The 26,310-nt window shown below is 45.5% G+C and overlaps 1 protein-coding gene across 1 annotated transcript; it reads left to right on the top strand.

Annotated features, from left to right (window-relative positions):
* Positions 1-23,224, top strand: Tcs3 (Probable tRNA N6-adenosine threonylcarbamoyltransferase Tcs3). The gene is made up of 12 exons (XM_077686728.1): positions 1-252; positions 554-673; positions 783-884; positions 2,442-2,515; positions 3,668-3,763; positions 8,673-8,722; positions 8,799-8,877; positions 8,984-9,083; positions 9,514-9,570; positions 9,888-9,963; positions 22,780-22,878; positions 23,116-23,224. Exons 1-12 carry the CDS (start codon positions 138-140, stop codon positions 23,153-23,155), a joined length of 1,008 nt encoding a protein of 335 aa, XP_077542854.1. The 5' UTR covers positions 1-137; the 3' UTR covers positions 23,156-23,224.
* Positions 23,225-26,310: the final 3,086 nt, after the last annotated feature.

Raw genomic sequence — 26,310 nt, 5'->3', positions numbered from 1 at the left:
CCAAGCTCAGTCGCAGCCGAAGACGACTGGGGGCTCACGCAGTACACACGCTTGTCAATCGTAGCGCGTAGTTACGAGCGTCTTTGCGAATTCCCCAATAACATTCCAACTGCCTAGTTTTGTTATAGATTTTTAGCATGACTGTTGTAATTGGATTCGAAGGAAGTGCAAACAAGTTGGGAATAGGAATCGTACGCGATGGCAAAGTGTTGTCTAATCCCCGGGTTACCTACATCACCCCACCCGGCGAGGGTATGTAGGTGTAGGTTTTTATAGTGTCGCTTGCGTAGGTTTTAGATCAATAAAAGTTTGTGTGTGTTGGTGCTCGTTCAAATTAGATCTGCGTTAACATTTTCATCTTGTCATTCAAATCGTTAACAGTTGACCAGCACTACCATGAGCATTGCCAACAAACAGCAGTTTGTCACCAACTTGGTTCTAGCAACCGAATTTAAAGAGAGCGTGAACAAGTTGCTAGCTGATGCTGTGCGCGCTCTTTAGGATCTTGAAAAAGCCGGGAACCTTTCGTGAAGTTATTTGCCTACCCTTTCAGGCTTTCAGCCAAGGGACACTGCAATACACCATCGAGAACATATAATAGACGTACTTCAAAAGGCTCTCCGAGAAGCGGACATTGCCCCCAACCAGATTGACGTCGTATGTTACACCAAAGGCAAGTTTTTGCAAGGCTCGCACTTGTGTGGTCAGTGCAGCAGATGTGAGTGGTAGCAAAAGAATGCCCGTAGCCCAATGTCGCAACTGTGGCAATATTTTCTTTGCAGGGCCAGGAATGGGGGCCCCCCTGGTGTCTGTAGCCCTTGTGGCGAGAATAGTAGCCCAGCTGTGGGACAAGCCAATCATTGGAGTGAACCACTGCATTGGTCGTATCCTTGTGTGTTGTAAAACCTGCTCTCGCATTTCCAGATCGTCATCTAGTAATATTGAGTGCTGAGGAAGGTGGTTCTTGGGCTGAGGAAGGTGGTTCTTGGTAATGATGCTACCGCATGTAAACCAAAGTTTTGTTTCAGAAAAATGAAAACATTTCGCCTAACTGTTTGTTTGTTTGCTTGAAAGTCTCGTACCGGGGCCATGTATTGTGGCAAAGTTTGTCGCTCTTGCCACAGCATCTCTGGCCAACTTCCCACACGCACGCACAAAAAAGCAATCATTAAAGGGGCCATGCAGACAAAACACGTTTGGTTAATTCAAAAGATTGCCTTGTTATAATCATACCGACACCACTTTTAATGTAAACTTCACTCAAATAAGCTATATAATTAGGAAAAAAAGGGAATGGCCATGCGACCCACTAGCTCATTTCCTGCAACGGAACCTATGATGTCATATTCCCAGCTGTGCGATCGGCTGAGGCCGGCAAAAGCAAACGCAAATTAGACAGGGCTTATAAAGCTTGCGGAACGAGGTATTTGTGTTTAAATGTAATGCATATCCATTTTACAGCAGTAAGAATGGTGGGGTAAACAATGAAAGTTATGAAAATACACGTAAACTTAGATGTACCGACGCACAGCTTCTGTTGGTGCTGGGCGCACTATGCTTGTTTTAGCTGCAGAGCAGTCCGCCGCTTTGGAGTTGTCTTATACGGCTCTGGCCGATTGCCATAAGCGACGTTGTCTTACGTGAACCTGTTTGTCGAGCATACCACATGTTTCACGAAACGTTTACTTTCTACCATAACAAAAACAAGCCAGGTGCAAATGCGGTCAAAAACAAAGCAACAGCGGACAACGGTCTGCGGCTCAGTTTAAGGTAGCGCCATCTAAGGGAACTGACGGTAGTAAGGCTGCAGAGCCTAATGACGCACTGGAAGTTCGTTTGAATACCCGCCCTTGTGACTTCATGGCAGACATCACAAAAACGCACGATTTGGCGGGAAAATCAAAATTTTAACCTAAATTAATTTCTCAGTGAGTACAGCATCGTTTGCTGCTGGAAAAGCGCTGGAGGCACTATAAAATGCGAAATCTTCCGAGTGAAACAAACTTGTATTTTGTCTGCATGGCCCCTTTAAGAATCCTAAGTGGCAAATACCGAGAGATGACACCAGGTAGGCACACAACCAGGGGGTAATTACCCCCAGCATCTTGTTCATTTTGCTGTCTGCGATACTAAACTCTTATATGTATTTTGTACAGGAATTGTACAACTGCTGTTGTCAAAAGTGGTGCCGTGCAAACCTGCCCATGAAGCAACTCTCCTCGAGACTTGAGTGTGAACAAGGCAAGAGCATTGATGAAATATTTATGTTCCAAAGATCAAACAAATGTGATGACGATGATGGTTTATGGTGGGGAATCATGGCAAAAAAGTCGTAATGAAGAAACAAAGGTAAAACATATGATACGTTTTGTTGTGATGTCATGCTGTCAAAGTTCTTGCAGTTTTTCGGAAGTCCTGCTCCTTGACTTGTTATTTGCAAGACATCGAAATGGGACGCCTAATCACTGGAGCGGTCAATCCAATAGTATTGTATGTGAGTGGTGGAAATACCCAGGTAAATATTAGCAGTTTTATTATTAGCAGCCTTTCAACATTAACGCGATTGAACTGTTTCGAATCAGGATGTAATTAAAGAGTTATTAAAATTTCGTTTTAAAATCATAAAGCACTTAAAATTTAAACAAATGTACAACCCATTGTCACTAGTATAAAAGAGTGGAGCAGGCAAAACATTTGCTGTTGACGGAGACGACTTACCTTCAGGCCATTGAAGGTAATTGTATTTTTATTGTTGCGAAAACAAACATGCGTTTGGTGATGTGCGAAGGAGGTAGAGCCTTTTGGGTGCCTGCTACCGAATAGGATAAAAATTTGCTTAACAAAAAAGAAAACCAACGAGAAAGTATGAGGTGAGGCGAGAAACATGACAGTATTAAACCAGAGGGAAGGGAAAGGGCCATGCTAACGAGGAATGTCAAAAGGGGGTGAAAATTGGGTTGGTTGGTACATAACTTCGGATGAAAGAAAGGGTGCATTAGAAAGTACAGAGAAAGAAGGCGATAAGCACAGCGCAGTGAACACACCTTGAAGACAGAAGCATTTCAGGATCAGTAGTCTGCCATGTCGAAATAACAAGCATCCAAGCTTTAACTCAAGATGCACTTAATTAATCAGGATAGGAGGACAAAATAAGGGGTGGTGGCAACTTCAAGGCTTTCGCGCACTTGCTCCAGCGATGTCGTAGAGATGGATCTGTTCTGGTTGGCTGGCACTAGTAAAAGCAATTGGGGATTAAGGAGGATTATGGGCTTGCAAAATGAACTGATTGGGGCTGAAACTGACAGTACTATTGTTTTTTCTTCTATCGATATGACAACTGATAATGGCTACTGTACAAGGAAAAGTGTATAGTATGGTGTAAACAAAGAAAAAGTAGTTCTTGTGGGCATAAATGTGGGCAAGTCAGCTCTATCAATATCCCATATTTCTGGGCATGCAAACTGTAACCAGTTCTTGTTGGAACCCAACATCAGTCTGTTTGTCTTTGCAATATGGAAGCTCACTTTTGTGGGGCACACAGGTTAAAAACGTAGAGTTGCTTGGAAATAGCTCTACTTGAATTTATATCGTACCCATTTCAGTGCTCAATGCTTGTGCTGTTTTTAGTAGTGTGGAACTAATGTGTGTATGTGGTGTTTGCATTTAGATAATAGCATACAGTGAGAAGAGGTACAGAATTTTTGGAGAGACTATCGACATTGCTGTTGGAAACTGCTTGGACAGATTCGCAAGAGTTTTGAAAGTAAGTTGAGATAGTAATGTACCAGGTTTTCGTACATCTAATGAGTAACATTTGTGTTATTGTTCACAAGGCAGACTAAACCATCTTTCAGTCTTGTCCACATTTAAGACAAATCCACAATTCATGCAAAATCAAAACAATTTGTCTCTGTTCTCCTTAGGGCTTATGGCTGCTCACTTACTGTGTATATGAACAACAAAAAAAGAAGCTGTCAATGCATAATGACATAGAATACTTTGTATGGTTAAAATGTAAAAAAATTGGGTTTCAAACCAAACAAAATATGAAATCGACAGTAGTTAACAGCGGCCGGCAGTCAGAAAAAGCAGCTTTATTAAAGGGATCCTGCAACATGCTTTGAGCAGTGCAAATAAACCTACGCCTTACTGGAATACCTGAGCCAAATATTACATGTGCATGTGAAGCAGTAAGCTTGCAAATATCTGTGAAAGACGCGGAAAAATCAACCGTACTCTCTTCAATTTCTCTCATTATGCACCACTGTAATTACGTCATTACAGCGGTGGCTGTTGGCTGTTGCTGGTCAACTTCATGGTTTATTTCTCGCATTTTTTGTGACGGTACGGTGTTGTCGGCACTGTGAACCAACCTCCTCTGCGGTCGAGTTGAGAGGGAACAATTATGTGCTATTTTTCACCTCGTGTAATCTTCGGTAATAGTGAACGGATTTATATAATTCTTGCAGGAGGATATTGCTGGGACAATAGACTTTACTCCAAAATACATTCTGAGTAGTCGGTCATAAGTGCTGCAGGGCCCCTTTAATTAAGTAAGCTTTTTATGAATTACTGGCTGGATTGTTTGCGCATCATAGTAATTTAATGTCTGCAATGAAAAAGGGAAAGAAAACGCTATACACAGATAGGGATGTTAAAAGTAAAACTGGTTTGTTGTACTGCTAACAATATCTAGTGAATTATTTGCTTGTAAGCACTTCATAGGGCTTGTTTAGTGCAAGTAATTGAAGCAAGCAGGTTATCTGAACCGTACTGCCTGTTACTAAAAGGAATGCAAACTAGTAAGAAGCACATAAGCAATGGGCAGTGGAAAGCGCCTTTTTGCAGGGAACTTCACAGGTGTCTTTCGGCCAAGTGAGCTGGCAGCTATTATTCACTGCTTCGTGCGTCACTAGTACGTTGCCATCCTGTTTGATTGTGGGTTTCTGCAGCACATGTGAAAATTTACTACAACAGCCATGACATATGCAGTGAAAATACCAACAGGTGAGGTAGTAGCCCTTTGATACTCCCAGGCAAGATGTGAAAAGTGAGACTGATCCTGTAAGATTAAACTGTGCGACTCACTTGGTGATTGTCTTTCGAATGCCGCATGTGCAGTAGGTTGTATTGCAAGGCCATGAGGCATTTCCGAGTAACTAAAAAGTGTCTCCTCGAATATGTGTTGAGTGCACTATGAAAAAGCTCTGCCCTGCGGCCATGACAGAGTCCATGCAGGCTGCACGCCAGCCACTCCCTCGTTGTCGTTGAAGGTTGGGCCATAGCACCATGGGGCATTGTCCACCTCTCTTGTGACAATATCTCATGAAATTCTGTTGCAGCTGTTATTTTTTATTGCCATAACTAATGAGTTATTTCCCATATTGTATGATCCGTACTGAGTGGCTTGGCAAGTTATTCATCCAAAAATTGATGCAGGAGAGCTGAAAGGTTGCTGTGTTACTTTACTGAGAGATTGTCAGTTTTTTGAAAGACACTGAGCGAGAACACTTTTGTCACCTCTCCTGATCGAGTGTTCTTGATCAGGAGCAGCAGGATTTTGCAAGTCGGAGTGCATGTTTCCTTCCAGAAACAAATATTCATCCTTTTTTTTTTGACAAAGCTGTTAAAGTAGTTCTTGTGTGCATTGAGAAAACACTATCTGCATGTGACCTGTTTTACCAGGTAAAAGGAGCAAGTGTCTATATGGCGTCCACAGCATCTGCTGGTGGCATATGCTATGGAGCGCACGAGGTCCTTGGGAACTTTGAGGATTCGTACTAGACGAACCCTCGATTTGTGCACTGCAGTGAGCTTTTGTAGATGCTGCTAAGCCCAAAGTCACAGTTGCCTTCTCACAATCAGACTTGCCAACGTAGGCCCACCGTGGCGTACTTGCATTTTCCTGTGAGGCCAATGTGTCATTCGTGCAATCCATGTGGTGAAATTTTTTTTGAAGGAATTTTTACACAGGAGGCAATGCCTCAAAGCTCGCAGGAGTCTGCCGCATTAACCTTGGGCACTTCACAGGATTGCATCATTCACAAGAAAGCTGTGTGTGTGATGAAAACTCTATGAGCATTCCTTGCTATAAATGTTTTACAATTGGCCAAAGTTATGGATAAACTTTTTTGATGTTTGTGCTGCATTACAAAGATTTTATGGCTGCTGCAAGCGTGCCTGAAAGCCTGTCAAAAAAATTCCGTCATCTGGTAGCCACGGTCACGCTTCTGTGGCAGTGACTGCATCAGAGCGCTGTATTCCGATCAATCAACCTCGCCCAGGTGATGTTCACAGCGCCAATATAGAGACGATTTTAGCAAGTTGTTCTGAATGTCACTATATCAATGCCTGCTTGGATCACTATGATTGATTTCGTAGTACAATTCTCGTGTACCAGTATATTTTCATTTCTCTTTCGCTTCAGAAAGAAACAAACAAATAAACTTCAAACTTCAATAAACTTCAAATCAGACAAAAATACTGACCGAGCGAGCGAAGCAACTTTATTAAAAATGCTTGCAGAACGATTAGCCGTTCCATGTAAGGGAGGCGTCACTGTGACGCGGCCATGACGTCTTCCCGGCTGTTGGCACCTCTACTCCGGCCGCGGCTTCACTACTCCCTTTGGTCGACTGCGCCTGCCCGTGTTTTGGGGTGGCAGCTTCCCTCCGGTTTCGCTCTGTCCTTGCCTTTCGAGGGCCGCCGAGATCTGCTGGACGGCCTGGGCTTGGACCTCTTGATCGTAGCAACACGTTGCGGCCTCGAGCTGCGGTGGGATCGGGGTCGTCGTTGTAGCTTCGTGTGGTTTAAAATATTTACTGGAGTGCTTGGTAACTGTAAGAAATATTGTGGCCGATATGATGAATTTGTATGCGATTTTTAATTGTCTGGCAATGTGTATTTTACTGACATTGTAGCAGGTACATATAACTTCGTAGACAGATGCATGCCATGCTGTTAGGTGCATGATGAATGAGGACCATTACCTGCCGCGGTGGCTCAGTGGCTAAGGCGTTGCGCTGCTGAGCATGAGGTCGCGGGTTCAATTCCGGGCTGTTGCGGCCGCTTTTCTGATGGAGGCGAAAAGCAAAAGCGCCCGTGTGTTCGAGATTTCGGCGCACGTTAAAGATCCCCAGGTGGTCAAAATTAATCCGGAGCCCTCCACTACGGCGCGCCTCATCGCCTGTGTTGCGTCGGCTCGTTAAATCCTACAATCAATCAATCAATGAGGACCATTGCTCATTTTGGATCAGTGTGTGCACTTAGTGCATAGCAAAAATGCTTGCCTGAGTTTTGGCCACTGCGCATCCTCTGTCACCACAACAAAGTGGCCAGATCGTTGCACCCAGTTGAACGATGTGTGTTGAAGCTGGGCACCTAGAGGCAATGTCTTGCTATGGCAGACCGAGCCTAGCAAAGTGCATCTGCGATAATAGTACCTGTAATCGAGGGTTGTGATCTGGGGCTCTCTTTGGGCTATGCCTGCCTCAAAGTTGGCCTCTGCAATGCCCAGCAGGCTGCTCAAGTCTGTGGATACCTTATTGGCAAACCCTTTCGGTGCTACGAGCCCCGTTTCTTTGATTGTTGCATCATGGAGGCATTTGGCATAGGAGTGACTTCCCTTAATGAGGGGGGCAGTGGTATTTTATCCTGCCCCGCACACTGGCAAGGAGGAGTACTCCTATTGAGGGGTCCTTAACATCAGGTGTGTAGCGAGGGACAGGATAATGACCTCCCTCCGCATTCAAGGCGCACACGTGATCCTACCCCTCGTAACGGCCATCGAAGGAACATCCTGCTTCTCACTCGTGATGAGCACTGAAATTGTGATCCTCAGCCTTCATTCTCTCTCTGACTAGCAAGAGAATCGTAATGAGCACTGGAGCAAAGGCATTGAAAGGGATCAGGTGATTTATTCAACCAGTACAAGAAGGAAGCACTGTTGTGTGGATACTGCCTTAAACGCAATGTTAGCATCTTCAACGAACATTACAGAGAGACCTTGCGGTTGTAATTAGCCAACTGACTGTAAAATTAGAACTTTGGTTTTCTGGCTCTAGGTGTTGAAAAAACCTAGTCAATCGCAAATGCAGGTGCCTTTAATTGCTTTGTAAAAAATATATTTCTAAAATGATGGATGGCTGTTATAATCTTCAACATGCGCTCTGCAACTTGGGCAACTTGTCGTAGCAGCATGAGGTGCTGGTAGGAAACAAGCTACTACAAGAAAGTTGCAGGAAAGGCAATAGCAGGGCCCCTGAAAATTGTGTCATCATGGATGTTGAGCTACATTTTACAGTTGTGCATGGGTCGTAACAGCTTAGTCATAACGCCAAAATTTACGTAAGACATATCAAGCAGAAGTGTCTTCTACAAAGCCCCAGGTGAAGCATTTACCTCATTTTTCTTTTAATTACAACTTACCGCAAGTCAAGAATGAACAATCTGAGGGCAGGCCCAATGTCCCTATATAATGAACACAATAAAATGAGGATATAAACAGTACCTCCAAAATAAGAGAGACTTACTCTGTATATTAGCAGGCAGCAAGTTGCTGTAACGTGCATGTTTAGGTTGTTTATTTCTGAATTTAATTTAAATGCCTATTTTTGGCAGCTGTTGCATTTCACTGGCATTAACAAATTTCGCACTGTTTCTGTTTGTTGCAGCTCTCTAATGACCCCAGTCCCGGGTACAACATAGAGCAGATGGCAAAAAAGTAAGTGGTGATGAGCCAAGTGCATAACTGTGAATTGGCGTCTACATATAATGGGCCTGCTCTCTCATTGGTGCAGGGGCACAAAGCTGATTGCGCTCCCATATGTTGTCAAAGGCATGGATGTTTCCTTCTCTGGACTGTTGTCTTTCATTGAGGTTTGTGACCCACTCTTTACCACACTGCAATCACTGGCGTAGTGTCCAGTGCTGAGGAGTATTTAAAGCAATGGTATAAACGTTGAAAGCAGGAGTTCCATTTCAGGAAAAAGCACCGTCTCTTCTAAAAAGGGGCGAGTGCACAGCTGAGGACCTCTGCTTTTCTTTGCAAGAAACTGTCTTCGCAATGTTGGTTGAAACCACAGGTGAGGCCATATACAAGTACTAACACCTCATTGAACGGTTGAAAATAAAACGTGGGATTAATTTTAGAGTGGCTGTGTAATTTCGGTTTTTTTACACAAGTGCGGAATTGGTGCAGAGTGCCCTTTTGTTTTATGACCAAAATACAAGAAATGACTCCAGTTGCCGAGTGGCATGCCATAATTCAGAAATGCAGAGCCTGATTTGCTCATCATGTTTATACATCTTTCGAACTGCCGTAAACCCATTAATTCCGACTACTAGGCCACAGAACTGTCCTTTCCCCAAATGTTTATCCAGTCGGTCAATTCTGTGATAGAAGGGGTGTGGAGTCAGCTTGCAGCTGGAAAGGCAGTGTGTGGAGGAAGTCCCGAGGGAGATGAAGATATGGAGACACCCCAAAATTGACATTTGGTTCCTTTTGCCTTCCAGAAAGGGCCATGGCTCATACCGGCAGCAGTGAAGTACTGATCGTTGGCGGTGTTGGCTGTAAGTGAATTTCCAGGTGATTTACTTGACTCATTGCGAAACAGGCTACTGCTGCTGGAAATTTTAACGTAGTTTTTTATGAATTCTGTCGCAGACCAAATGCCAGAACACAGAACAGATACCGACATCGTATAGGAATATACATATTAGAGATATATTTTGACGTGTATACTTCTGTCCTGCATTGTGCTCCTAAAAATTAAATTTTCACGTGTTTATTTCTGGCCTGCATTGTGCTCCTAAAAGTTCAGTTGTTGTATCCAAGACATAATTTGTGTGCTTCGCATGCTAGCCCCTAACGCAGTATGTGTTTCCAGGTAATAAGCGCCTTCAAGAGATGATGGGCATCATGGCAGAAGAACGCAAGGCAAAATTGTTTGCCACAGATGAAAGGTATGGAAGACCCTGCACTATCAACAAAACAGTTCTGGCACGCACACACACACACACACTCGCACGTTCGTGTTAAAGCAGAGCGAGGTGGTCCTCGGGCTGCCTGCACAGGCCACGTTTACAAGCTTCTTTTACAGCGAGGCTGCACACGCCTCGGCCTCCGGGATTTTTTTCATCCGCGTCGGCCGACAGAATACGCTTTATGGCAAAGCCAGTTTTCTTGCCAGTGCTCTGTGGCTCGCAATCTGATGTAGATATCTCGGAGAATAATAATGCTGCAATTGCCGCTAAGAATTGTTACACCAAGTTTTATTTACTTGCCACAGTTAGTTTACGGGGGAGTAGTAGACAATTCGCAATTCTTGTCTAGTGTCAATACGTGATGATCCACGATGTATGTGAAGGGATGCTTCCTTTTCCTCTGCGATCGCTCGGCTTCCTGAGCACAATTTTCATCTGTTTTAGCAGCGTGGCACTGCTAGCCATCTTGCTGGTTGTTTCTTTTGCTGCTCTTTGTGTTCACACTACTCTTCGGGAGTCGAAACTACCTTCCCATTGCAATATTGCAACAATGAAATCACTTGCTAGGCGGGTGCTCTTTTGTATCGTGATGGGACTCTCCCTGTTAAGAAGTGAAAATCAGTCTCTGACATGCCTCTGGTGGAAGGAGAGGACAGGGACTGTTGGCTCCAGACTTGCACCGCAGTTCGTGTTGAGCCTCCGCTGTGGCTAAGATATTTACTAACATAGCAACACATTCCGGTGAGTACCACAGTGTTCACAATGTCGTTCTGAAATGAAGTTTTGGTATAGTACATTTCAACATTTCTTAATCAACCTTTTGGTATAGTGTAAGTCTGTCACATTAGTTGTTCAGGTAGCATACACAGCTTCGTTGTCCGACCACCTTTGCAGCTTGGATTGGAGCCAGTTTTTTTTTTTGAGCCAGTTAATTTGGCTAGCTTGACCAGCATTGGTCTTGGCATTAGGCTGGCTGTATTTGCATGTTAGTACTGGTAAAATAATTCTTTTTGTAGAGTTTTGTTTTTTTACTGGGAGCATTGCTGCTCCATTAATGCTGGCTCAAGCCACATCAAATCCATCCTGAGGGTTTCATTGTAGCTTCTCTGATGGCATCGAATGTGTGGGTAGCGGTGGAATATCACGTCAGCGTCATCACTGAGCAATCATGCTGTAACCCAGACACACACACAGAGTAGAACATTAGCACTGATGTGCTGATGTTCTACCTTGCGTATCTTGCTCATCTTTTTCAAAAATCAGGGTCATGAACAAATGTCGCATGTGGCTGTTATAAGGGGCAAAAATAAACTACCAAGTACTTTACCGTGTCTTGTGGGAGGGATTGTAGGTGGTCAAAAAAAGACCTACCTGTTCTTTTTGTGGCACTTTGTGCGTACTGATAGGCTTCGGTGTTTCACTGTGTAAGGTTGCTTATATCTTCTTACCTCCATTTTCTTTCAATCAGTCCTGCATAGTAAAATCAAATTAGGCTGCTCAAAGCTGCTTTTATTGAAGTGTGCTTGATTTGAGAGTGGAAACCATAAGCACCTCGGGATATAGGCCAATCTTGCGCTCGTTCTCATGCTCAGGTGTGCAAAAGAAGGTGAATCTGCCTTTACCAGAAAACTCGTTCATCAGGCATCTTTCACCGTGAATAGATGCAGCATGATGAGTGTGTCTATGCACGAAAAGAGCCATAATATAGGTTTGAATAAAGACAGAAACTGTTGCCAACGTTTCCCTTGAATAGCTTATTGGTGATTTAACCCAAGGTATTAGATTATTTAAGAGGTGTTTTTTGAGTAACTTGTAGCTCTTTATGCAGCTTTAAATGATTGTAGTACTACCTCCAAATATTTTGTCGTAATCGAACATGAGAGAATTTCTGATGTCAACATCTTGAATGAAATAATAAAAATGTTATTCATATTTGAGATCTCGGACATTGGCTCTTCTTTAAATTTTAGTACTCGAAAATTGATTGTTGTTTAAGCAATAACTTTCACAAACAGAAGGATATATCAGACCTGCAGTATGTGGGGCCATCGCGGGGCCATTGGGAACATCGGAATACTAATTTAAACTTTTTTTTTTGAACTGAAGTCTAGTTTCATATAGCAAGTCACACTGAGCACAGCAGCCAAGAACATGCCATGAATTTTCTATGAATTTGCATAGCATTAGTAGTCCTGATGCTGCGGTTCATTTGTGGTATACATGCATCAATGGAGGGTATGCTCATAGAATTTCATACTAATATTTACTAGACAAAAACCTGGCACTATGTCTAGGCAAGCTGCTTCTGAATGAGTGTAGTATCATGGACCACTTAAAGGAGCCATAAAGACAAAATACAGGTTCGTTTTATTCAAAAGATGTCGTGTTCTAGAGTGCCCCCAGCGCTTGTCTGGAAGCAAAAGATTCACTGCGAAATTAATCAATCTAAGCTAAAATTTTGATTCGCGCGCCAAAACGTGTGTTTGAACAACGTTTGCAATGTCATCATAAGAGCAGGTATTTCAGCTAAACTTGGTGTGGAGCGGCACGACCGGACTCGACTCTCCTCCTCTTGAGTCGTGTCCGGCCGTGGGAGCGGAGACTTTCTTACTGTTAGTCAACCTAGATGGCGCCACCACACCACGGCAAGCCGTTTTCTGCTTTTGGTTTGTTTGTGAACGTATTTAAACCTGGCTTGTTTTGTTCATGGAGACAATAATTGTTTCGTGAAACATGGTGCTCGCTCGACAAATACGGCCACGTAAGACATCTTCGCTGGCGTCAATCGGCCAGTGTCGTCTGATACAACCCCAAAGCCCCACAGTGCTGTGCATCTAAATGAAGCATAGTGCGCGCAGTACCAACAGCAGTACGCATCGGTACTTCTATGTTTGCGTGTGCTTTCGTAACTTCTACTGTTTGTCCCACCATTTTTACTGATATAAAAAGAATGTGCCCTAAATTTAAGCGCAAATAGCTCGTTTGGCAAGCTTATAAGTTGTGCCTAATTTGCGTTTGCTTTTTCCGGCCTCCGCCAAACACAGAGCTGGCTGGTATGACATCGTAGGTTCTGTTGCGGGAAATGAGCTAGTGGGTCGCATGGCCATTCCCTTTTTCCCTAATTATACAGCTTATTTTAGCGAAGTTTACGTTAAAAGTGGTGTCAGCATGATTCTAACGGGGCAATCTTTTGAATGAAACAAGCTTGCATTTTGTCTTCATGGCTCCTTTAAGAGTGTTCCTTTTGTCCTTGGCATGGCTTGTAAACTAGCATAAAAGTTGCCTGCAGCTGCAAAAACTAACATTGTTTGGAAAACACCATTTAAAGTTGCTTTATCCTTCAAAAAGTATAGTTCACAAAAGACTTCTCCATCAGGAATTTTTAAAAAGCTTCATGCAACACAAGCAAGACGAAGTGTTGCCCCTGCTGTTGCATTTGTCAGCTGCAAGAAGCCATGTCGCAGCCAGGCCAAGCAAGAGTGAACACTGTCAGCTGTTACGGTGGCTCCCATGACGGCATGTGACTGCACGAAAGGATTTCCCGTTAGTAGATAATATGCAACATGGAGGAAAGAAAGCTTAGGAAAGGCCCTGCAGGCCATCCAGTGCATTGCGAGAAGTGGGGTGGAAGGCTGTTCGCACCTTCAGGAGGTCACTGGCATCCTAGCAATGGCAGGATGGAAAGCTGCCTTCTGAGGCCCTACGTCACGGCACAACTAAGCCAGTATACAATGGACAACAAGGAAGCAAGTTAAGGCAGGTGTGGTGAGTGTGCACCTAAGATGGCATTTCTGGTGTCATAAAAAAGGTGGTCAGGGCCTCTCCTAAGCTTTTTTTTTACTCCATAGTAAGAAACTATAGGTAAGCTAGTGGCAGTATGGCATATCAGTGTCATTTGGCAGGCGTTATACCATACAAGCCATTAAAGGAAGTGCACGTTTCCTCTTTTCCATGCTGCTGATGGTCAGGCTCATTATGAACGCTAGAAGCTCAAAAGTGCAAAAGACTGGAGCTAGAACTGGTCATGTTAATTTCCTAAAGGGACACTGAAGGCAACCAGCAAAAGTCTGATCTTCCCATAGCAATTTTAGCATTGATTCGGTGCTGAAAGACGCCCTAATTGCTGAGAAATCGCTAATCAAACAACACATTTCCCTTCTGCATTTCCCTCAGCGATTTTATGACCCAAACAGCAGCTGCTGCAGCCGTTGTTTGCATCACGATAAACTGGAAGCAGGCAAGGCAGCGGTGATGCATAGCGGTATAGAAGCAGCCGAATATACAACGCTACCATTTACCAAGCGGTTTCACCAGTTTTGGTCAAATTAGTCGTGTTTTTCTGAACTCGCGCATCGTTTGCTGCTTTCCACCTCTAAACAAAAGGTTTATGGAACCTGTAATCGGTATTGACGCTTTGTTGAAGAAACACATATTGTCCTTTGTAGGCCGCGTTAAGTTTGGCGTCAAACCAACCGCTCGCCCACACGCCATCTTGCATAGTGTTACCGCTGACAGCATGGACAAGTAGCGCCATCCAGCGACAGCAACGCTCACTTGAAAGTACTGACTTTAGCCAAAATAAGCGTTCCCGTGTTTTTTACCGCAGTGAAAGCTTGCAGAGGGTCATAATAAAAGTGGCTATAGAGAACCTGCGCTGGAGCTTTGACTGACAGGTAGCGCCGCCCTAGTGGGAGCGCCATTTTATTTTTGGTAGTACCTGCAGCAGACGCTCAAAACTAAAGTGGCTGCGAACGCTAGCGGCGGTGGCGGTTGTCGCGACGTTCCCCGCAGAAAGCCATGTAAAGTAAGGTATTCCGTATTCCTGTGTCTACCAGTGCCACAATCAGGAAGGATTCGATGCGAATATTATGTTCTACTCCTCTCCGTTGAAACCGCACGAGGTCGAGCAGCGATAGCGCTGGATTCAGGTGGTCCGACGGGCGAGGCAAGCAATCAGACTTCTCGTTGCAGCGAAACTTGACGTTGCGAACTTCTGCGCGGCTAAGCGCGGAGAACAACGAGTTTACCAATTGTGACGGCGCAGAGCCGCCGTCGGGGAAAAAGAGATTGGCCAGGGCCGCAGACACGACTCTACGCTTCCACAGTCAGACAAGAACTGTTTATTTCTCGCTCCGAGCACACGAGGGGCGAGCACCCTGCGGCCGCAGGCACGGCGTCTGGTGTCGGAGCATCGGCGTAGGAACGAGAAGAGGGAGAGAGCTGCAGTCGCGCGTAAGTGTGCCGAAAAGCACTTACGTTATTTAAACACAGCGCGCCACGCCACATTCCGGGGTTCTGAAAAATGTCGTCCCGACATTTATGTTTAACACTCCCCTGCGGGCTGTAGTCAGGAAACACTTAGTTTTGAGAGTCACAACACGGCTGCGAGAACTCTGCAATCGGCGACAAGTATGGCTTCAGCTTTTCCACGTGAACTATTTCGCGGCACGAACCGTCCATGAGTTTAATCTCATAGTTCACTGGAGAAACACGAGACACAATCTGATGAGGACCTGTGAACTTCCGCTGAGCTTTGATGCCGACGGGAGGTATCTTTAGGAGCACCAGCTGGTCTTTTTCAAACGTGATATCCTTGCGGCCCCTGTCAAAGTAGGTCTTCTGCCGTTCTTGCGCCAGTTTGATGTTTTTTGATGCCAATGTCCGAGCTTCGTTCAAGCGCTCGCATACTAGCGCGGCGTAATCTGATGATTCCCGGAGCTCGGCAAGTTCTTTGCGATTGAAGCTGACGTCGAGAGGCAACTCCCGAAGGGCGTCTCCCGAATGGTGTCTTGGTAGCCGGTGTTCTAACAAAACACAACGTATGGCAATATATCAGCCCATTTTTCGCCTTTGGCGGTCAACATGCTGATCATTTGCTTCAGTGTCTTGTTGGCCCTCTCGCACAGTCTGTTCGCAGCTGGGTGATAGGCTGTAGTAGGAGAATGGTGAATTCCACGGTGCTGAAGGTATGCTGCCGTAGATTTTGCCATCATCTGAGTGCCACGGTCGGTAATAATTACCGCTGGACAGCCATGCGTGAGAATGATGCGACGTTCAATGAATTTTTGAACATTCATGGCTTCTATGTTGCGGACGGGTTTGGCCTCCACGAACTTTGTTAAATAGTCGATAGCAACGATGATGTACTTGTATCCCCGTGACGACTTGAATGGTCCAACAATGTCGAGACCAATCGTGTGGAATGGGGAATGCACTTCAATCGGCTGCAAGAGACCTAGCGGTGCAACTGGTGAAGTCTTCATTCGTTGACAAAGGTCGCAATGGTTGACAAAACTTTTGATTTGCCTGTACATCTTCGGCCAGAAGTATTCGGATGGCTTCGAACGTGCGTCGGATACCCGTGTGAGCTCCGTACTTGCCTTCGTGAAATTCGTTAACAACTTCAGCCCTTTTGCTTGCAGGAAGGCACATCAGAAAGCGTTGGTGAATCGGGCCCTGATCTCTCTTGTAGAGAACGCCGTCGTGTATGACGAACTTAGATCGTGCTCGCTTCTGCTGTTTTCTGGTACCGGATTCTCCCGCTAACAAGCTGAAGATGTCTTTGCAGAAAGCGTCTGCATATTGTGCTTCGTCAAAGTTTGCCAACGGTTGGCGTACTTCTTCACAAGAAATTTGAAGAACTTGGTCGGAGTTTTCTTCAGATTGAGGGATTCTAGACAAGCAATCAGAAGGACCGTGTAGTCTGCCGGATTTGTAGATTACCTCAAAATCGAACTCTTGCAGGACAAGAGCCCAACGGAGTAATCTTTGTTTTCCCTCTTTGTAGCGCATCACCCAACAGAGCGCATGATGGTCAGTCACAACTTGAAACTTCCGTCCCATTAGATAGGGGCGAAGTTGTTCCAAGGACCATTTCACAGCTAACGCTTCGAGTTCTGTTGAGGTGTAGTTGTTTTCAGCGCCTTTGAGAGAACGGCTCAGGTAGACTACAGGCCGTAACTTGCTACATTCGTCCTCTTGTAGAAGTAAAGCTCCTAGACCCAGCCGCGATGCGTCCGTGTGCACTTGAACATTTAACCGCAAATCGTCTGAAAATAGCTTCAGCAGCAGTGGCTCACAAAGGCAAGCCTTTAGTACTTTGAAAGCATCTTGCTGTGGGTCTTCCCATTGGAAGTGAGTGTCCTTTCTCAACAGCGCGCGCAAAGGTGCGGCATGAACGCTGTAGTTTGGGATAAACTTCCTGAAGTACGAAGTCAGTCCTAAAAATGACTGAAGCTCTTGGACATTCCTCGGTGGAAGGAAATTCTTCACAGCTGCCAGTTTCGTCGGATCCGGAGAAACTCCCTTTTCAGTAACAACGTGTCCAAGGTAAAAAATTGATGTGCAAAAGAGAAAACACTTCTGTGGTTTGAACTTAAGTCCAGCCTTGCGAAATCGGTCGAAGACTTCTTGCAAGTGGCTCAGGTGTTCTTCAAATGTTTTGCTATAGATGACACAGTCGTCCATGTAAACTAGAGCGTTGTCGTACTTGAGGTCTCCAATCACTGAATCCACTGCGCGCTGACACGTGAAGGGTGCTCCTTTCAATCCAAAAGGCATACGAAGAAATTCGTACAGTCCCCATTGAGTCACAAATGCAGTTTTTTCAGTGTCGGCAGGGTTCATTGGAATCTGGTAAAAGCCTGAAACCAAGTCCATGACTGAGAAGAATTTGCAACCAGTGAGATCTTGCAATGCGTCTTCGATTCTTGGCATAGGATAGACTGTGTCTTCCGTGACTGCATTGAGGCACATGTAAGCGACACAAATGCGTATCGAGCCATCTCTTTTTGTGACCAATACCAACGGTGATGCCCATCGACTTCTGGATGATGCAATTATTTTGGCATCAATTAGGTCCTTGATCATCGCTTTCACGGTGTCGTGTTGAACAGGAGATAGTCGGCGAGCGCCTTGTGCGATTGGTTTTGCGTCTCCGGTCGTTATTGTGTGTTCCTCAACGGAACAGTTTCCAACATCCGTACTGCTTGTGGAAAAGCATGCGAGGTTTGCTGCGAGGAGCTCCTTTGCTTGTTCAAACTGGCTATGTGTCAGCGTTGAACCAACATTGAATGAAATGCCATTCAAGTTTAAGGTCTGATGCTGAGCTTCACTGCAAGGGGCGGACGCTGGTTCCTCCATATCCCCAGGAGACGGCAAAGCAGTGCAGCGGAATATATTCTCTGCTTCGTCAGCGCTGATATCTAACTCTGTGATGTCGGAGACGACTTCCGCCAATCCCACTGTCATGCCAGGAGTCAGGATAACAGGTTGCATTGTATCGTTTGAAAACAGCGCGGAAGACGGGACGGAGCAAGTAATAGACGACACAAGCGCTGACGAACAACTGAGCGATTTATTTCGCAAGAAAATATATACATGAAAAACTAGGGGAAGAGAAGGAAAAATACGACATAAAATTTTGACAGAAAAAGGTGATAGCTACTGATTAGTAAGTATGACAACGACAATCTTTCGCCGCGCTTGTATCGTCTATTACTTGCTCCGTCCCGTCTTCCGCGCTGTTTTCAAACGATATGATGTACCAACAAGCCCTTCAGTTCACCCTTCTGCAGGTTGCATTGAACAGTTCGTCAAGAGAACGTAGAATATTCGTTCCGTTGAGCTTATTACCGCTCGTTCGAGAAGAACGGAGTGTCGCTCAAATAGCAAGCGTGTTCCACCAACCTCCATCTGTACCTCTTCTTCCGATTGGGGTGAGCTAGAAAACTTGACCTTTACAAGTTTCCGCGATGTTGCTGGGATGTGGGTCTGCTTTACAAGGCTAATCTTCGAAAGTCACTGAGGCTTAGGCACCTGAAAGGTGTTCGTACCCCAGTCAATTATGGCTTTCGATGTCACCAGAAAGTCATTCCCAAGGAGAAGTCGTTCGCTCTCGAGGTGAGGCACAACGATGAAGGTTTGGCGAAATGCTTGGCCGTCAGTAACAATCGACGCACTCACTTCTCCTAAATTGATCATGGGCTGGCCGTTCGTTCCTTTTAAATGCAGGGAAGATGGCTTAATTTCTAGCTCAAGCTGTTGTGCCAAGAGAACGTTCATTAGGCTTCTGATTGCTCCCGAGTCCAAAAGTGCTGAGATCGTTCTTCTCTCAATGGAAACATCGATGCTTTTTCCGCCCGCTTCCGTGTGACATGCAACACGCTTGACTAATGATGACCTCTCACGGGCGTCAGAGGCATCACATTGTCGTTTCCCTGGCTGGCACTGGTGAAACGCTCTTGCCATTCCAAAAACTGCTGTGTCAACGGCTGTCTACAGTGCGTGACGAAATGTCCAGATTTCTTGCAGTTGAGGCAAAGACGACGTACCTGTGTCTGCTGGGGAGTTGAACGCTGAGCGCTGTGTGAAGGTGACGCTGGTTGCGACATCCCTGCAGCGTTTCTTGACGTTCGAGGAGGCAAAGTTGGGGGCGTGCTGCTTCCGGATCTGGCGGGTGGTTGTTTCCTTGGGGGAGAAACTGGTGGGCTTTGCTTTTTCGGTGGTGCAGCCTTCAGTGTACCGACAGTCACAGTGAGAGCTGGCGCTTTACCTGTAGTTGATGACTCTTGATCGAAGCGCAGTAGCGAATTGAACAGCAGGTCCAGAGACTTGGAAGTCTTGTCGAAGAAATGCTTCTTGGCTTTCGGTGAAAGAGTGGCCAGGATCAACTTGCATTTCTCGGCTTCGACCTCGTGGTAGCTGCACTGCTTGATGAGCTCCGATTTTCGGAGAGCGAAGTCCGTGCACGACTCTCCAGAACGCTGGCTCGCGTCGTACATCTTCTGCTTCGTTTCAACTTCATCATCCAGGTTGTAGCGCTTGCGGAAAACTGCCTTCAGATGATCCCAGGTTGTGACGTCCGCTGTCTTCAGGTGGTGTCTCATCCACATAAAGTCCTTCGGTGGCAATTTCGAAACGATCAGGGGGATGGCTACGTCGTTTGCAATTTTGAAGGTTTTGAACCAAAACTCAATTTGGTAGAGCCACGCCGTGACGTCCTTTCCAAGCAGTGGAAGTGAGGCAGCCGCAACGGAAGTGAGAGGCACCTTCTCCTTACCTGGAGTTCCTGTAGTTTCGGATTTGACCGTGGTTCCTGGCTGTGGCGAGCTTTTCTTCTTTTTGGTTTTCACGTGACTACCTGAAGCGCTCGTGTCGGAGTCCTCGTTGCCTCTCGCAGGTGAAGAAGCTCCATGCATCCCTGCTTCAATCTGGTCTAGGCGGCACAACACTGGGGAAAGCATATCCGCGATCAGTTCTTAAGTAGCTTGCAGCTGCACTTCAATGTCAGTTGCTGGCGGCTGACGTACTGTAGAAGTTTGTGAGGATGGCGAGGCTGCTGTTTTCAGCTCCGTCAGTTGTCGCCGCATCTCTTCAACTTCTTCCCTCAAACTTCTCACCTCTTCAACGGAGGGCTTTGTACGCTTCCGTCTTGGCCGTGTCGTCCATGGCTGCGAAACTTTCGATGGATGGCTCCATTATGTTCACAAAACGTTGGCGACGTCGATCTGTAGCAAGCGGTGACAGAAGGGGTGGTCGAAGAGAGCGTAGACCCCACATACGTTAAATAACTGCCTAAAATCCCTAGTCCCACGTTCGGGCGCCAAATGTGATGGCGCAGAGCCGCCGTCGGGGAAAAAGAGATCGGCCAGGGCCGCAGACATGACTCAACGCTTCCACAGTCAGACAAGAACTGTTTATTTCTCGCTCCGAGCACACGAGGGGCGAGCACCCCGCGGCCGCTGGCATGGCGTCTGGTGTCGGAGCGTCGGCTTGGGAACGAGAAGAGGGAGAGAGCCGCAGTCGCGTGTAAGTGCACCAAAAAGCACTTACGTTATTTAAACACAGCGCGCCACGCCACACCAATATTTATTAAATCCACAGCCCAGACTGCCCACCATGGCAGCTCACATTGAAATGCAGTGTGCTTTTGGAGGACAACCCGAGGGGTAAAGGGGTGACCGCATGCGGCAGCGAGCGACGTAAAAACCCTAACTCATCGGGTACAGCTAGCAGATAGTGTGCGCGACAGCGACAGGCTAAAAAACTATACACGGGCCCCGGGGTCGACAACAGCGGCAGGCGACGGGCCGTCGCTGTCGCTCGTTTTTTGCCGGTCAGCGGCGGCCCACAAGTGAGCGGCAGTGACGAGCGATGACGACGGAGAGCATTGGCGGCAGTGTATTAACTTCTTTTCGCTTGTCACTTTCGCCCACGCTATGTTTGTTGTACACATTGAGTTACGCACGTTTTTCACGTCGCTTCGCCGCAGCTGCATGTGGTTACCCGTCAAAAACATGCACCGTCCGGCATACGTTCCATTGTTTTCCTCATCGGCGTACCACTGTGTAAATAAAGCCTGATGCTTGATCGTCGGTGGAGCGATTCGAGAGGTCATCCCTGCGCTAAACGAAGTCATTGTGTTAGTAATCTGCACGCCCTTTTTAGTGTACCACTGCTGTGCGAAACCCCCTCCTCTTTTTTTTCCGGATCGCCCCGTCGTGACTACAAAGTGTGGCAAGTGGCCGAACGATGGCGCTACCTGCGCAGAAGAATCAAAACAGGCCACGGCAGCAGCCTTAGTCACCGATCGCCTCAAAAAGCAGTTATTGCGAAAATAAAGCTCCACGTGCGGGAGAGGGGATGATAGTGTGGTAAAAAGTTGTGTTAGGGTTTGTCATTCGCAATTGTACAGATAGCGGCGATCAAATATCCGCCACTAAGCCTAAAGTTCCCAACACCCAAGCCGACCCAAGCAACGCAGGCTGGTTGCGGGTTGTTGGGGAAGCCGCTCTAAAACTCGCCGCGCGCAAGTCCGTTGCGTTTAGGTTTTTTTGCATTTGAAGAAGCTTCTTTCTGTCTACTTGCAGAGGTGGGCAACACGAACTCAGAACTGCGCAAGCCCAGCGGAGCTCCACGTCGTACACGTAGCTTGCTGTACACAGCTTTCGTCCTTCATCCGTCAAACGTTCTCGCACAAAGTCTTAGGGTCATGGTAACAATTCGCAGATCCATACCGCGAAACGACCGGCGGCATTCTCCCCTGGCAAACACGACACAAAATATGTTAAAACAGCACATGCGCAACCCGCGCGCAGGCCGATACACGCACGGACACGGGCGGATTGTCTGCTTCCGTACTACTGAAAGTTTCTGCGCCGCTCCCCTAGGCGGTGCTCAGTGTACGATGTTCGGAGCGCCTCCTACCCAGCGCAGGTTCCCTATGCACACAGTACTGTACAAGGGTCACACAATTATCTGGCTGAGTGTTGCACCAAAACGAGCTTGTTGGTGTTTGGGATCGCCATGTGACCTATCGGCTGGGCTCCCACCATATTGTTTATAGCTTTCTTCTTGTTCTTTGGCGTTCAAACATGGCACTACAAAAAATTACAGTTCAGTTTTTCTAAACTTGTAAAGGTGGATCGTTAAAATAATTGTCACACAATTTTAATCACTTCTGGTGCGAGTTGCACGGTATAGCCGGTGGCGACGATACTGGTTTTCACGTTTTCACTATTTTCTAGCTTATTTTATAAAAGCTACAAGTAAGAGTGGTATAGTTGTGATCTCGGTGAGCTAAACTATTAGTCCAGGCAACTTGTATTTTGCCTCAGTGTCCCTTTAATTCTCATTCAATGCTGGATGTGCACGCAGCAGTGGGAAGCTGCCGCTGCAGTGCTGGTCTCCAAAATATTTACTGTTCAGACACCAGTAGGCAGGTAGATTAAAATTGCTGGCATTTTGCTGCATACTATAAGCTTTGCTCGAAAGCCTAAACCACATATTTTGCAGGTTTTGCATCGACAATGGAGCCATGATCGCCCAAGCTGGTTGGGAAATGTTTCGTTCAGGCCAGCTCACCCCCTTTGAAGAAACCACGTGCACTCAAAGGTACGGTCTGTCTGACCTGTAGCCATAATGTTTGTTTGCCAGTTTTGAAGTATTCTGAATTATGCATACCTAGCTGCAAATTAAGCAAATTAAAATAAACCATTTTCTTACCACCTGAAACAAAGTTGAGGTAATGGAACACTGCCTTTCAGTTAGTGTACATGAAGGCCTGTGCATTTCTGAACTGTGTCATAATCTGATGCTGTGTCCTGATGCAGTTTTTAATATCTTTCACAGGTACAGAACTGATGAGGTTGAGGTGACATGGAGAGATTGAACTTGTTCAGTCTGGCTGACGAAAATGCTGATTTTATGTTCAAATAAATTCGTTTCAAGGTTGTACACATTTAGATCTCAAAGACGTTTCTCTCCTGGAGATTAAGTAAACGAGACATTCTGCTCTCGCAGGTTCAATCCCTGACCTTATTGACCACAGGTCTTTTTATTGCTGCTAATTAAGTTTCCACCATATGTTTTCTGCACTGCACAGGTAATTTGAGGTGCCATTATCAAGGCCCTTTGCTTTTCTTCTGTGCATACCTACGACAGTTCAGAATGGCAAAACCCAGAGGGCTTTTGCCAACTAGAGCCAAAATAACACCTGCTCATGCAATATTTAATGCATTTAATTACTCTAGAGCCCTTCACAAAAGCTGCTTCATAGTCCTCAGTCATCACACAAAATGTGAAATTTAAAACCCAGAAGACAACTAAGTGAGCCACCTGTGCAAATTAAAACATTACTTTATTTTCAGGAAATTAAATAGAAAAGGAAATGCCGGGATAAACAGTATTCCCAGGTTTTATTCATGGCTTTTTTTTTTTAGAGAAAAAAATGAGTCAAAAATTGCACTAGCGACAACAGCACTTTGCTGTGGCTATGTTAACACAGGGCAAAGAGAGTGCTTTATGGACAATTCTCATCAGCTGAAAAGTTGGACAAAATCTACACAATAACACAGTTGCTGCAGTTATCAGCGACATTGTCTGGGCTGCTGGCCTGTGCTGTAACAGTCTCAGTGAGCACCACTGTCCTTGCCAGACTTGCCACAAGATAATCTTGCACAAGTTTTACAATTCCCTTTCTGACCTTCACAATCACAGACTAATGACAACTGTACGCAAAAATTGTGCAATGTTAAAGGGCTACAATGTAGCGTTGGCTTTAAATCACTATATCCCAGCCCAAGCTATCTGCACCTACATCACCAGGCCAGTTGACATGTAACAGTTCAACTGCAGGTTTTCTCAACTGTTCTCATGGTGAACTTGCCCCAGAAGTGCCTATTGTAGCCTTAATTTTGTTGCCTGTAAAGCAACCCAATAGAAACACTGTCTGGGGGCAGCTTTCAAGTGGCAATGTACACATAGGCTACCGCCATGCACAGCACTGTATTGAAAGGGCATTGCGATGCACGCAAATTAAAAAAAAAAAAAGGTTACATCACACAGTCTACACACTGGGGCTAACAGATACCAAGCTTGATGCAACTTGTGTGGAACAGCTGTAGCATCAGGTGGCTGCAGTTCAGGCAGTGTTTTTACTCATTGGATAGGCCACCCTATGCTACACCACTGCTGCCAGCAGAAACACTGCTCAGTGAAACAATAAAGCTGAACCATTTGCAACCAGCCATTAGCCCGCAAGACGCCAGTAAGCATGATAAAATGAACGTATGGTATAGCTCATCCAAGCACATCGGCAAGCTACAAGCTTGTGGGCACCCCTTAAACTGGCTCGGCTCATGTTTCAACTAACTGGAATGTCAGTGTTGCTATCTGGTTTCCACTCTTCCCACAACCCAGCCTAGATGGGCAAAGCATATATGTCAAGGGAGAATTTGCAGCCACACATTTGTGATTTTTTATATATCTAGTAATCAGCACTGTGCTCCAGCTGCCTGTGTAGATTTTTTTGCTTTTCCAATACAATAAAGGTCACTCTAAATAAAGAGCGGTACAAAAAACAGTGCTGTTCCGAGAGAGAGAGAGAGAGAGAGAGAGAGAGAGAGAGAGAGAGAGAGAGAGGAGAGAGAGAGAGAGAGAGAGAGAGAGAGAGGAGAGAGAGAGAGAGAGAGAGAGAGAGAGAGAGAGAGAGAGAGAGAGAGAGAGAGAGAGAGAGAGAGAGAGAGAGAGAGAGAGAGAGAGAGAGAGCTCTCTTCCCCCTTCCAACTTTTAAGCTTAAAACGAGAAAAAAGCGTCCCAGCATCCTAAAAAATACAGTTCCTTTTTGATGGCCTTTCACATAGACCTCGGGTGTGTATATTAAATGGAATGATAAAGTGTATTCTTAACAAAAAGAAAAGCTTTCTCACATCACTCTACACATTGATACAGAACAAAAATAAGGCTCAAGCAGCTATAAAAATACATCGATTTTGTGCAACTTGCCTGCTGTTTGTGCAGACTAAGTTTAACAGTGACAGCAAAAAAAAGCAGGCAGAAACAAAAAAAACGGCTTGAAGACTTAGGTGCAAGCTGCAGACGCAACAATTTCAACCTGAGGAAGCTACCATGATGGCAGGGGATCCATTCAATACACAACACAGCACAGTTGCCAGGAAATAGTAGGAAAAGTGCAGCTTTTCTCACAACATCATGCAAGGACAAAATGCTTCACAGTATAAACATATAGACAATTTTCTTAGAGAAGTCGAGCTAAGAATAACAAGCAACATGCAAAGAACCAAGGTATACGAGTGCGAACCTTAGCCCATACCATAATACTTTGCAACATAAAAATCCCTCGTATAACAACCACCTGCACTAAGAAGCATGAGTAGAACAAACGCTGGGAAGTGGCTTTTTTTTTTTCCGTATTCGATGAAGCGAACTCAAAACATCGTCATTGAACTAACAAAAACTTGACGTGAAAAGCTACACTGGCATGTCACTCGGCCCCTGTGACCATGTGTACTGTCACAGAATGAAGTATACTGTAAACATTTTCTATTGTGTATGTATATCCAAATGTTCCAAAAAAAAAAAAAAAAGGAAGCTAGGTGAGCGAGTCTATGCTCCTTGGCAAAGAAACATGAAAAAGCACAAGATCAAAGGAAGCAAGAGATGTGCTGTCTTGCACTTCCTTGCTCGTGGTCCTGTTGCATCACTTTGCACGCATTCACTACTCTACAACAATCATAAGTAAAATGCATTGAACCACCGGAGTAGGCAGGTACTCTAGGTCAAACAGTGCTAAGGATGGAAAATATTTAAATAGAATAGATCCTTACTTCATGAGCACCTCTCATTCCCTCACAGGTTTCCTCAATTTCGCCACCGTACTTGCTAAACTGAATCTTGCATACCAGGGCGCTGCACTTCACAAGAAGACAATTAAGACGACGGCATAAACGCACAAGCACGACGAGGTTGCCTTGTTTGCACAGCAGGGACTTTGAGCACTGTGCGTTCTCCACCGAGTGTAGCCAC

This window comes from Haemaphysalis longicornis, unplaced genomic scaffold (assembly GCF_048455015.1).
Source record: "Haemaphysalis longicornis isolate Haplotype H1 unplaced genomic scaffold, Haemaphysalis longicornis Haplotype H1 scaffold_1, whole genome shotgun sequence".
NCBI lineage: Eukaryota > Metazoa > Arthropoda > Arachnida > Ixodida > Ixodidae > Haemaphysalis > Haemaphysalis longicornis.
Note: the sequence above shows the minus strand (reverse complement) of the source record. Positions and strands in the feature narration are given on the sequence as shown.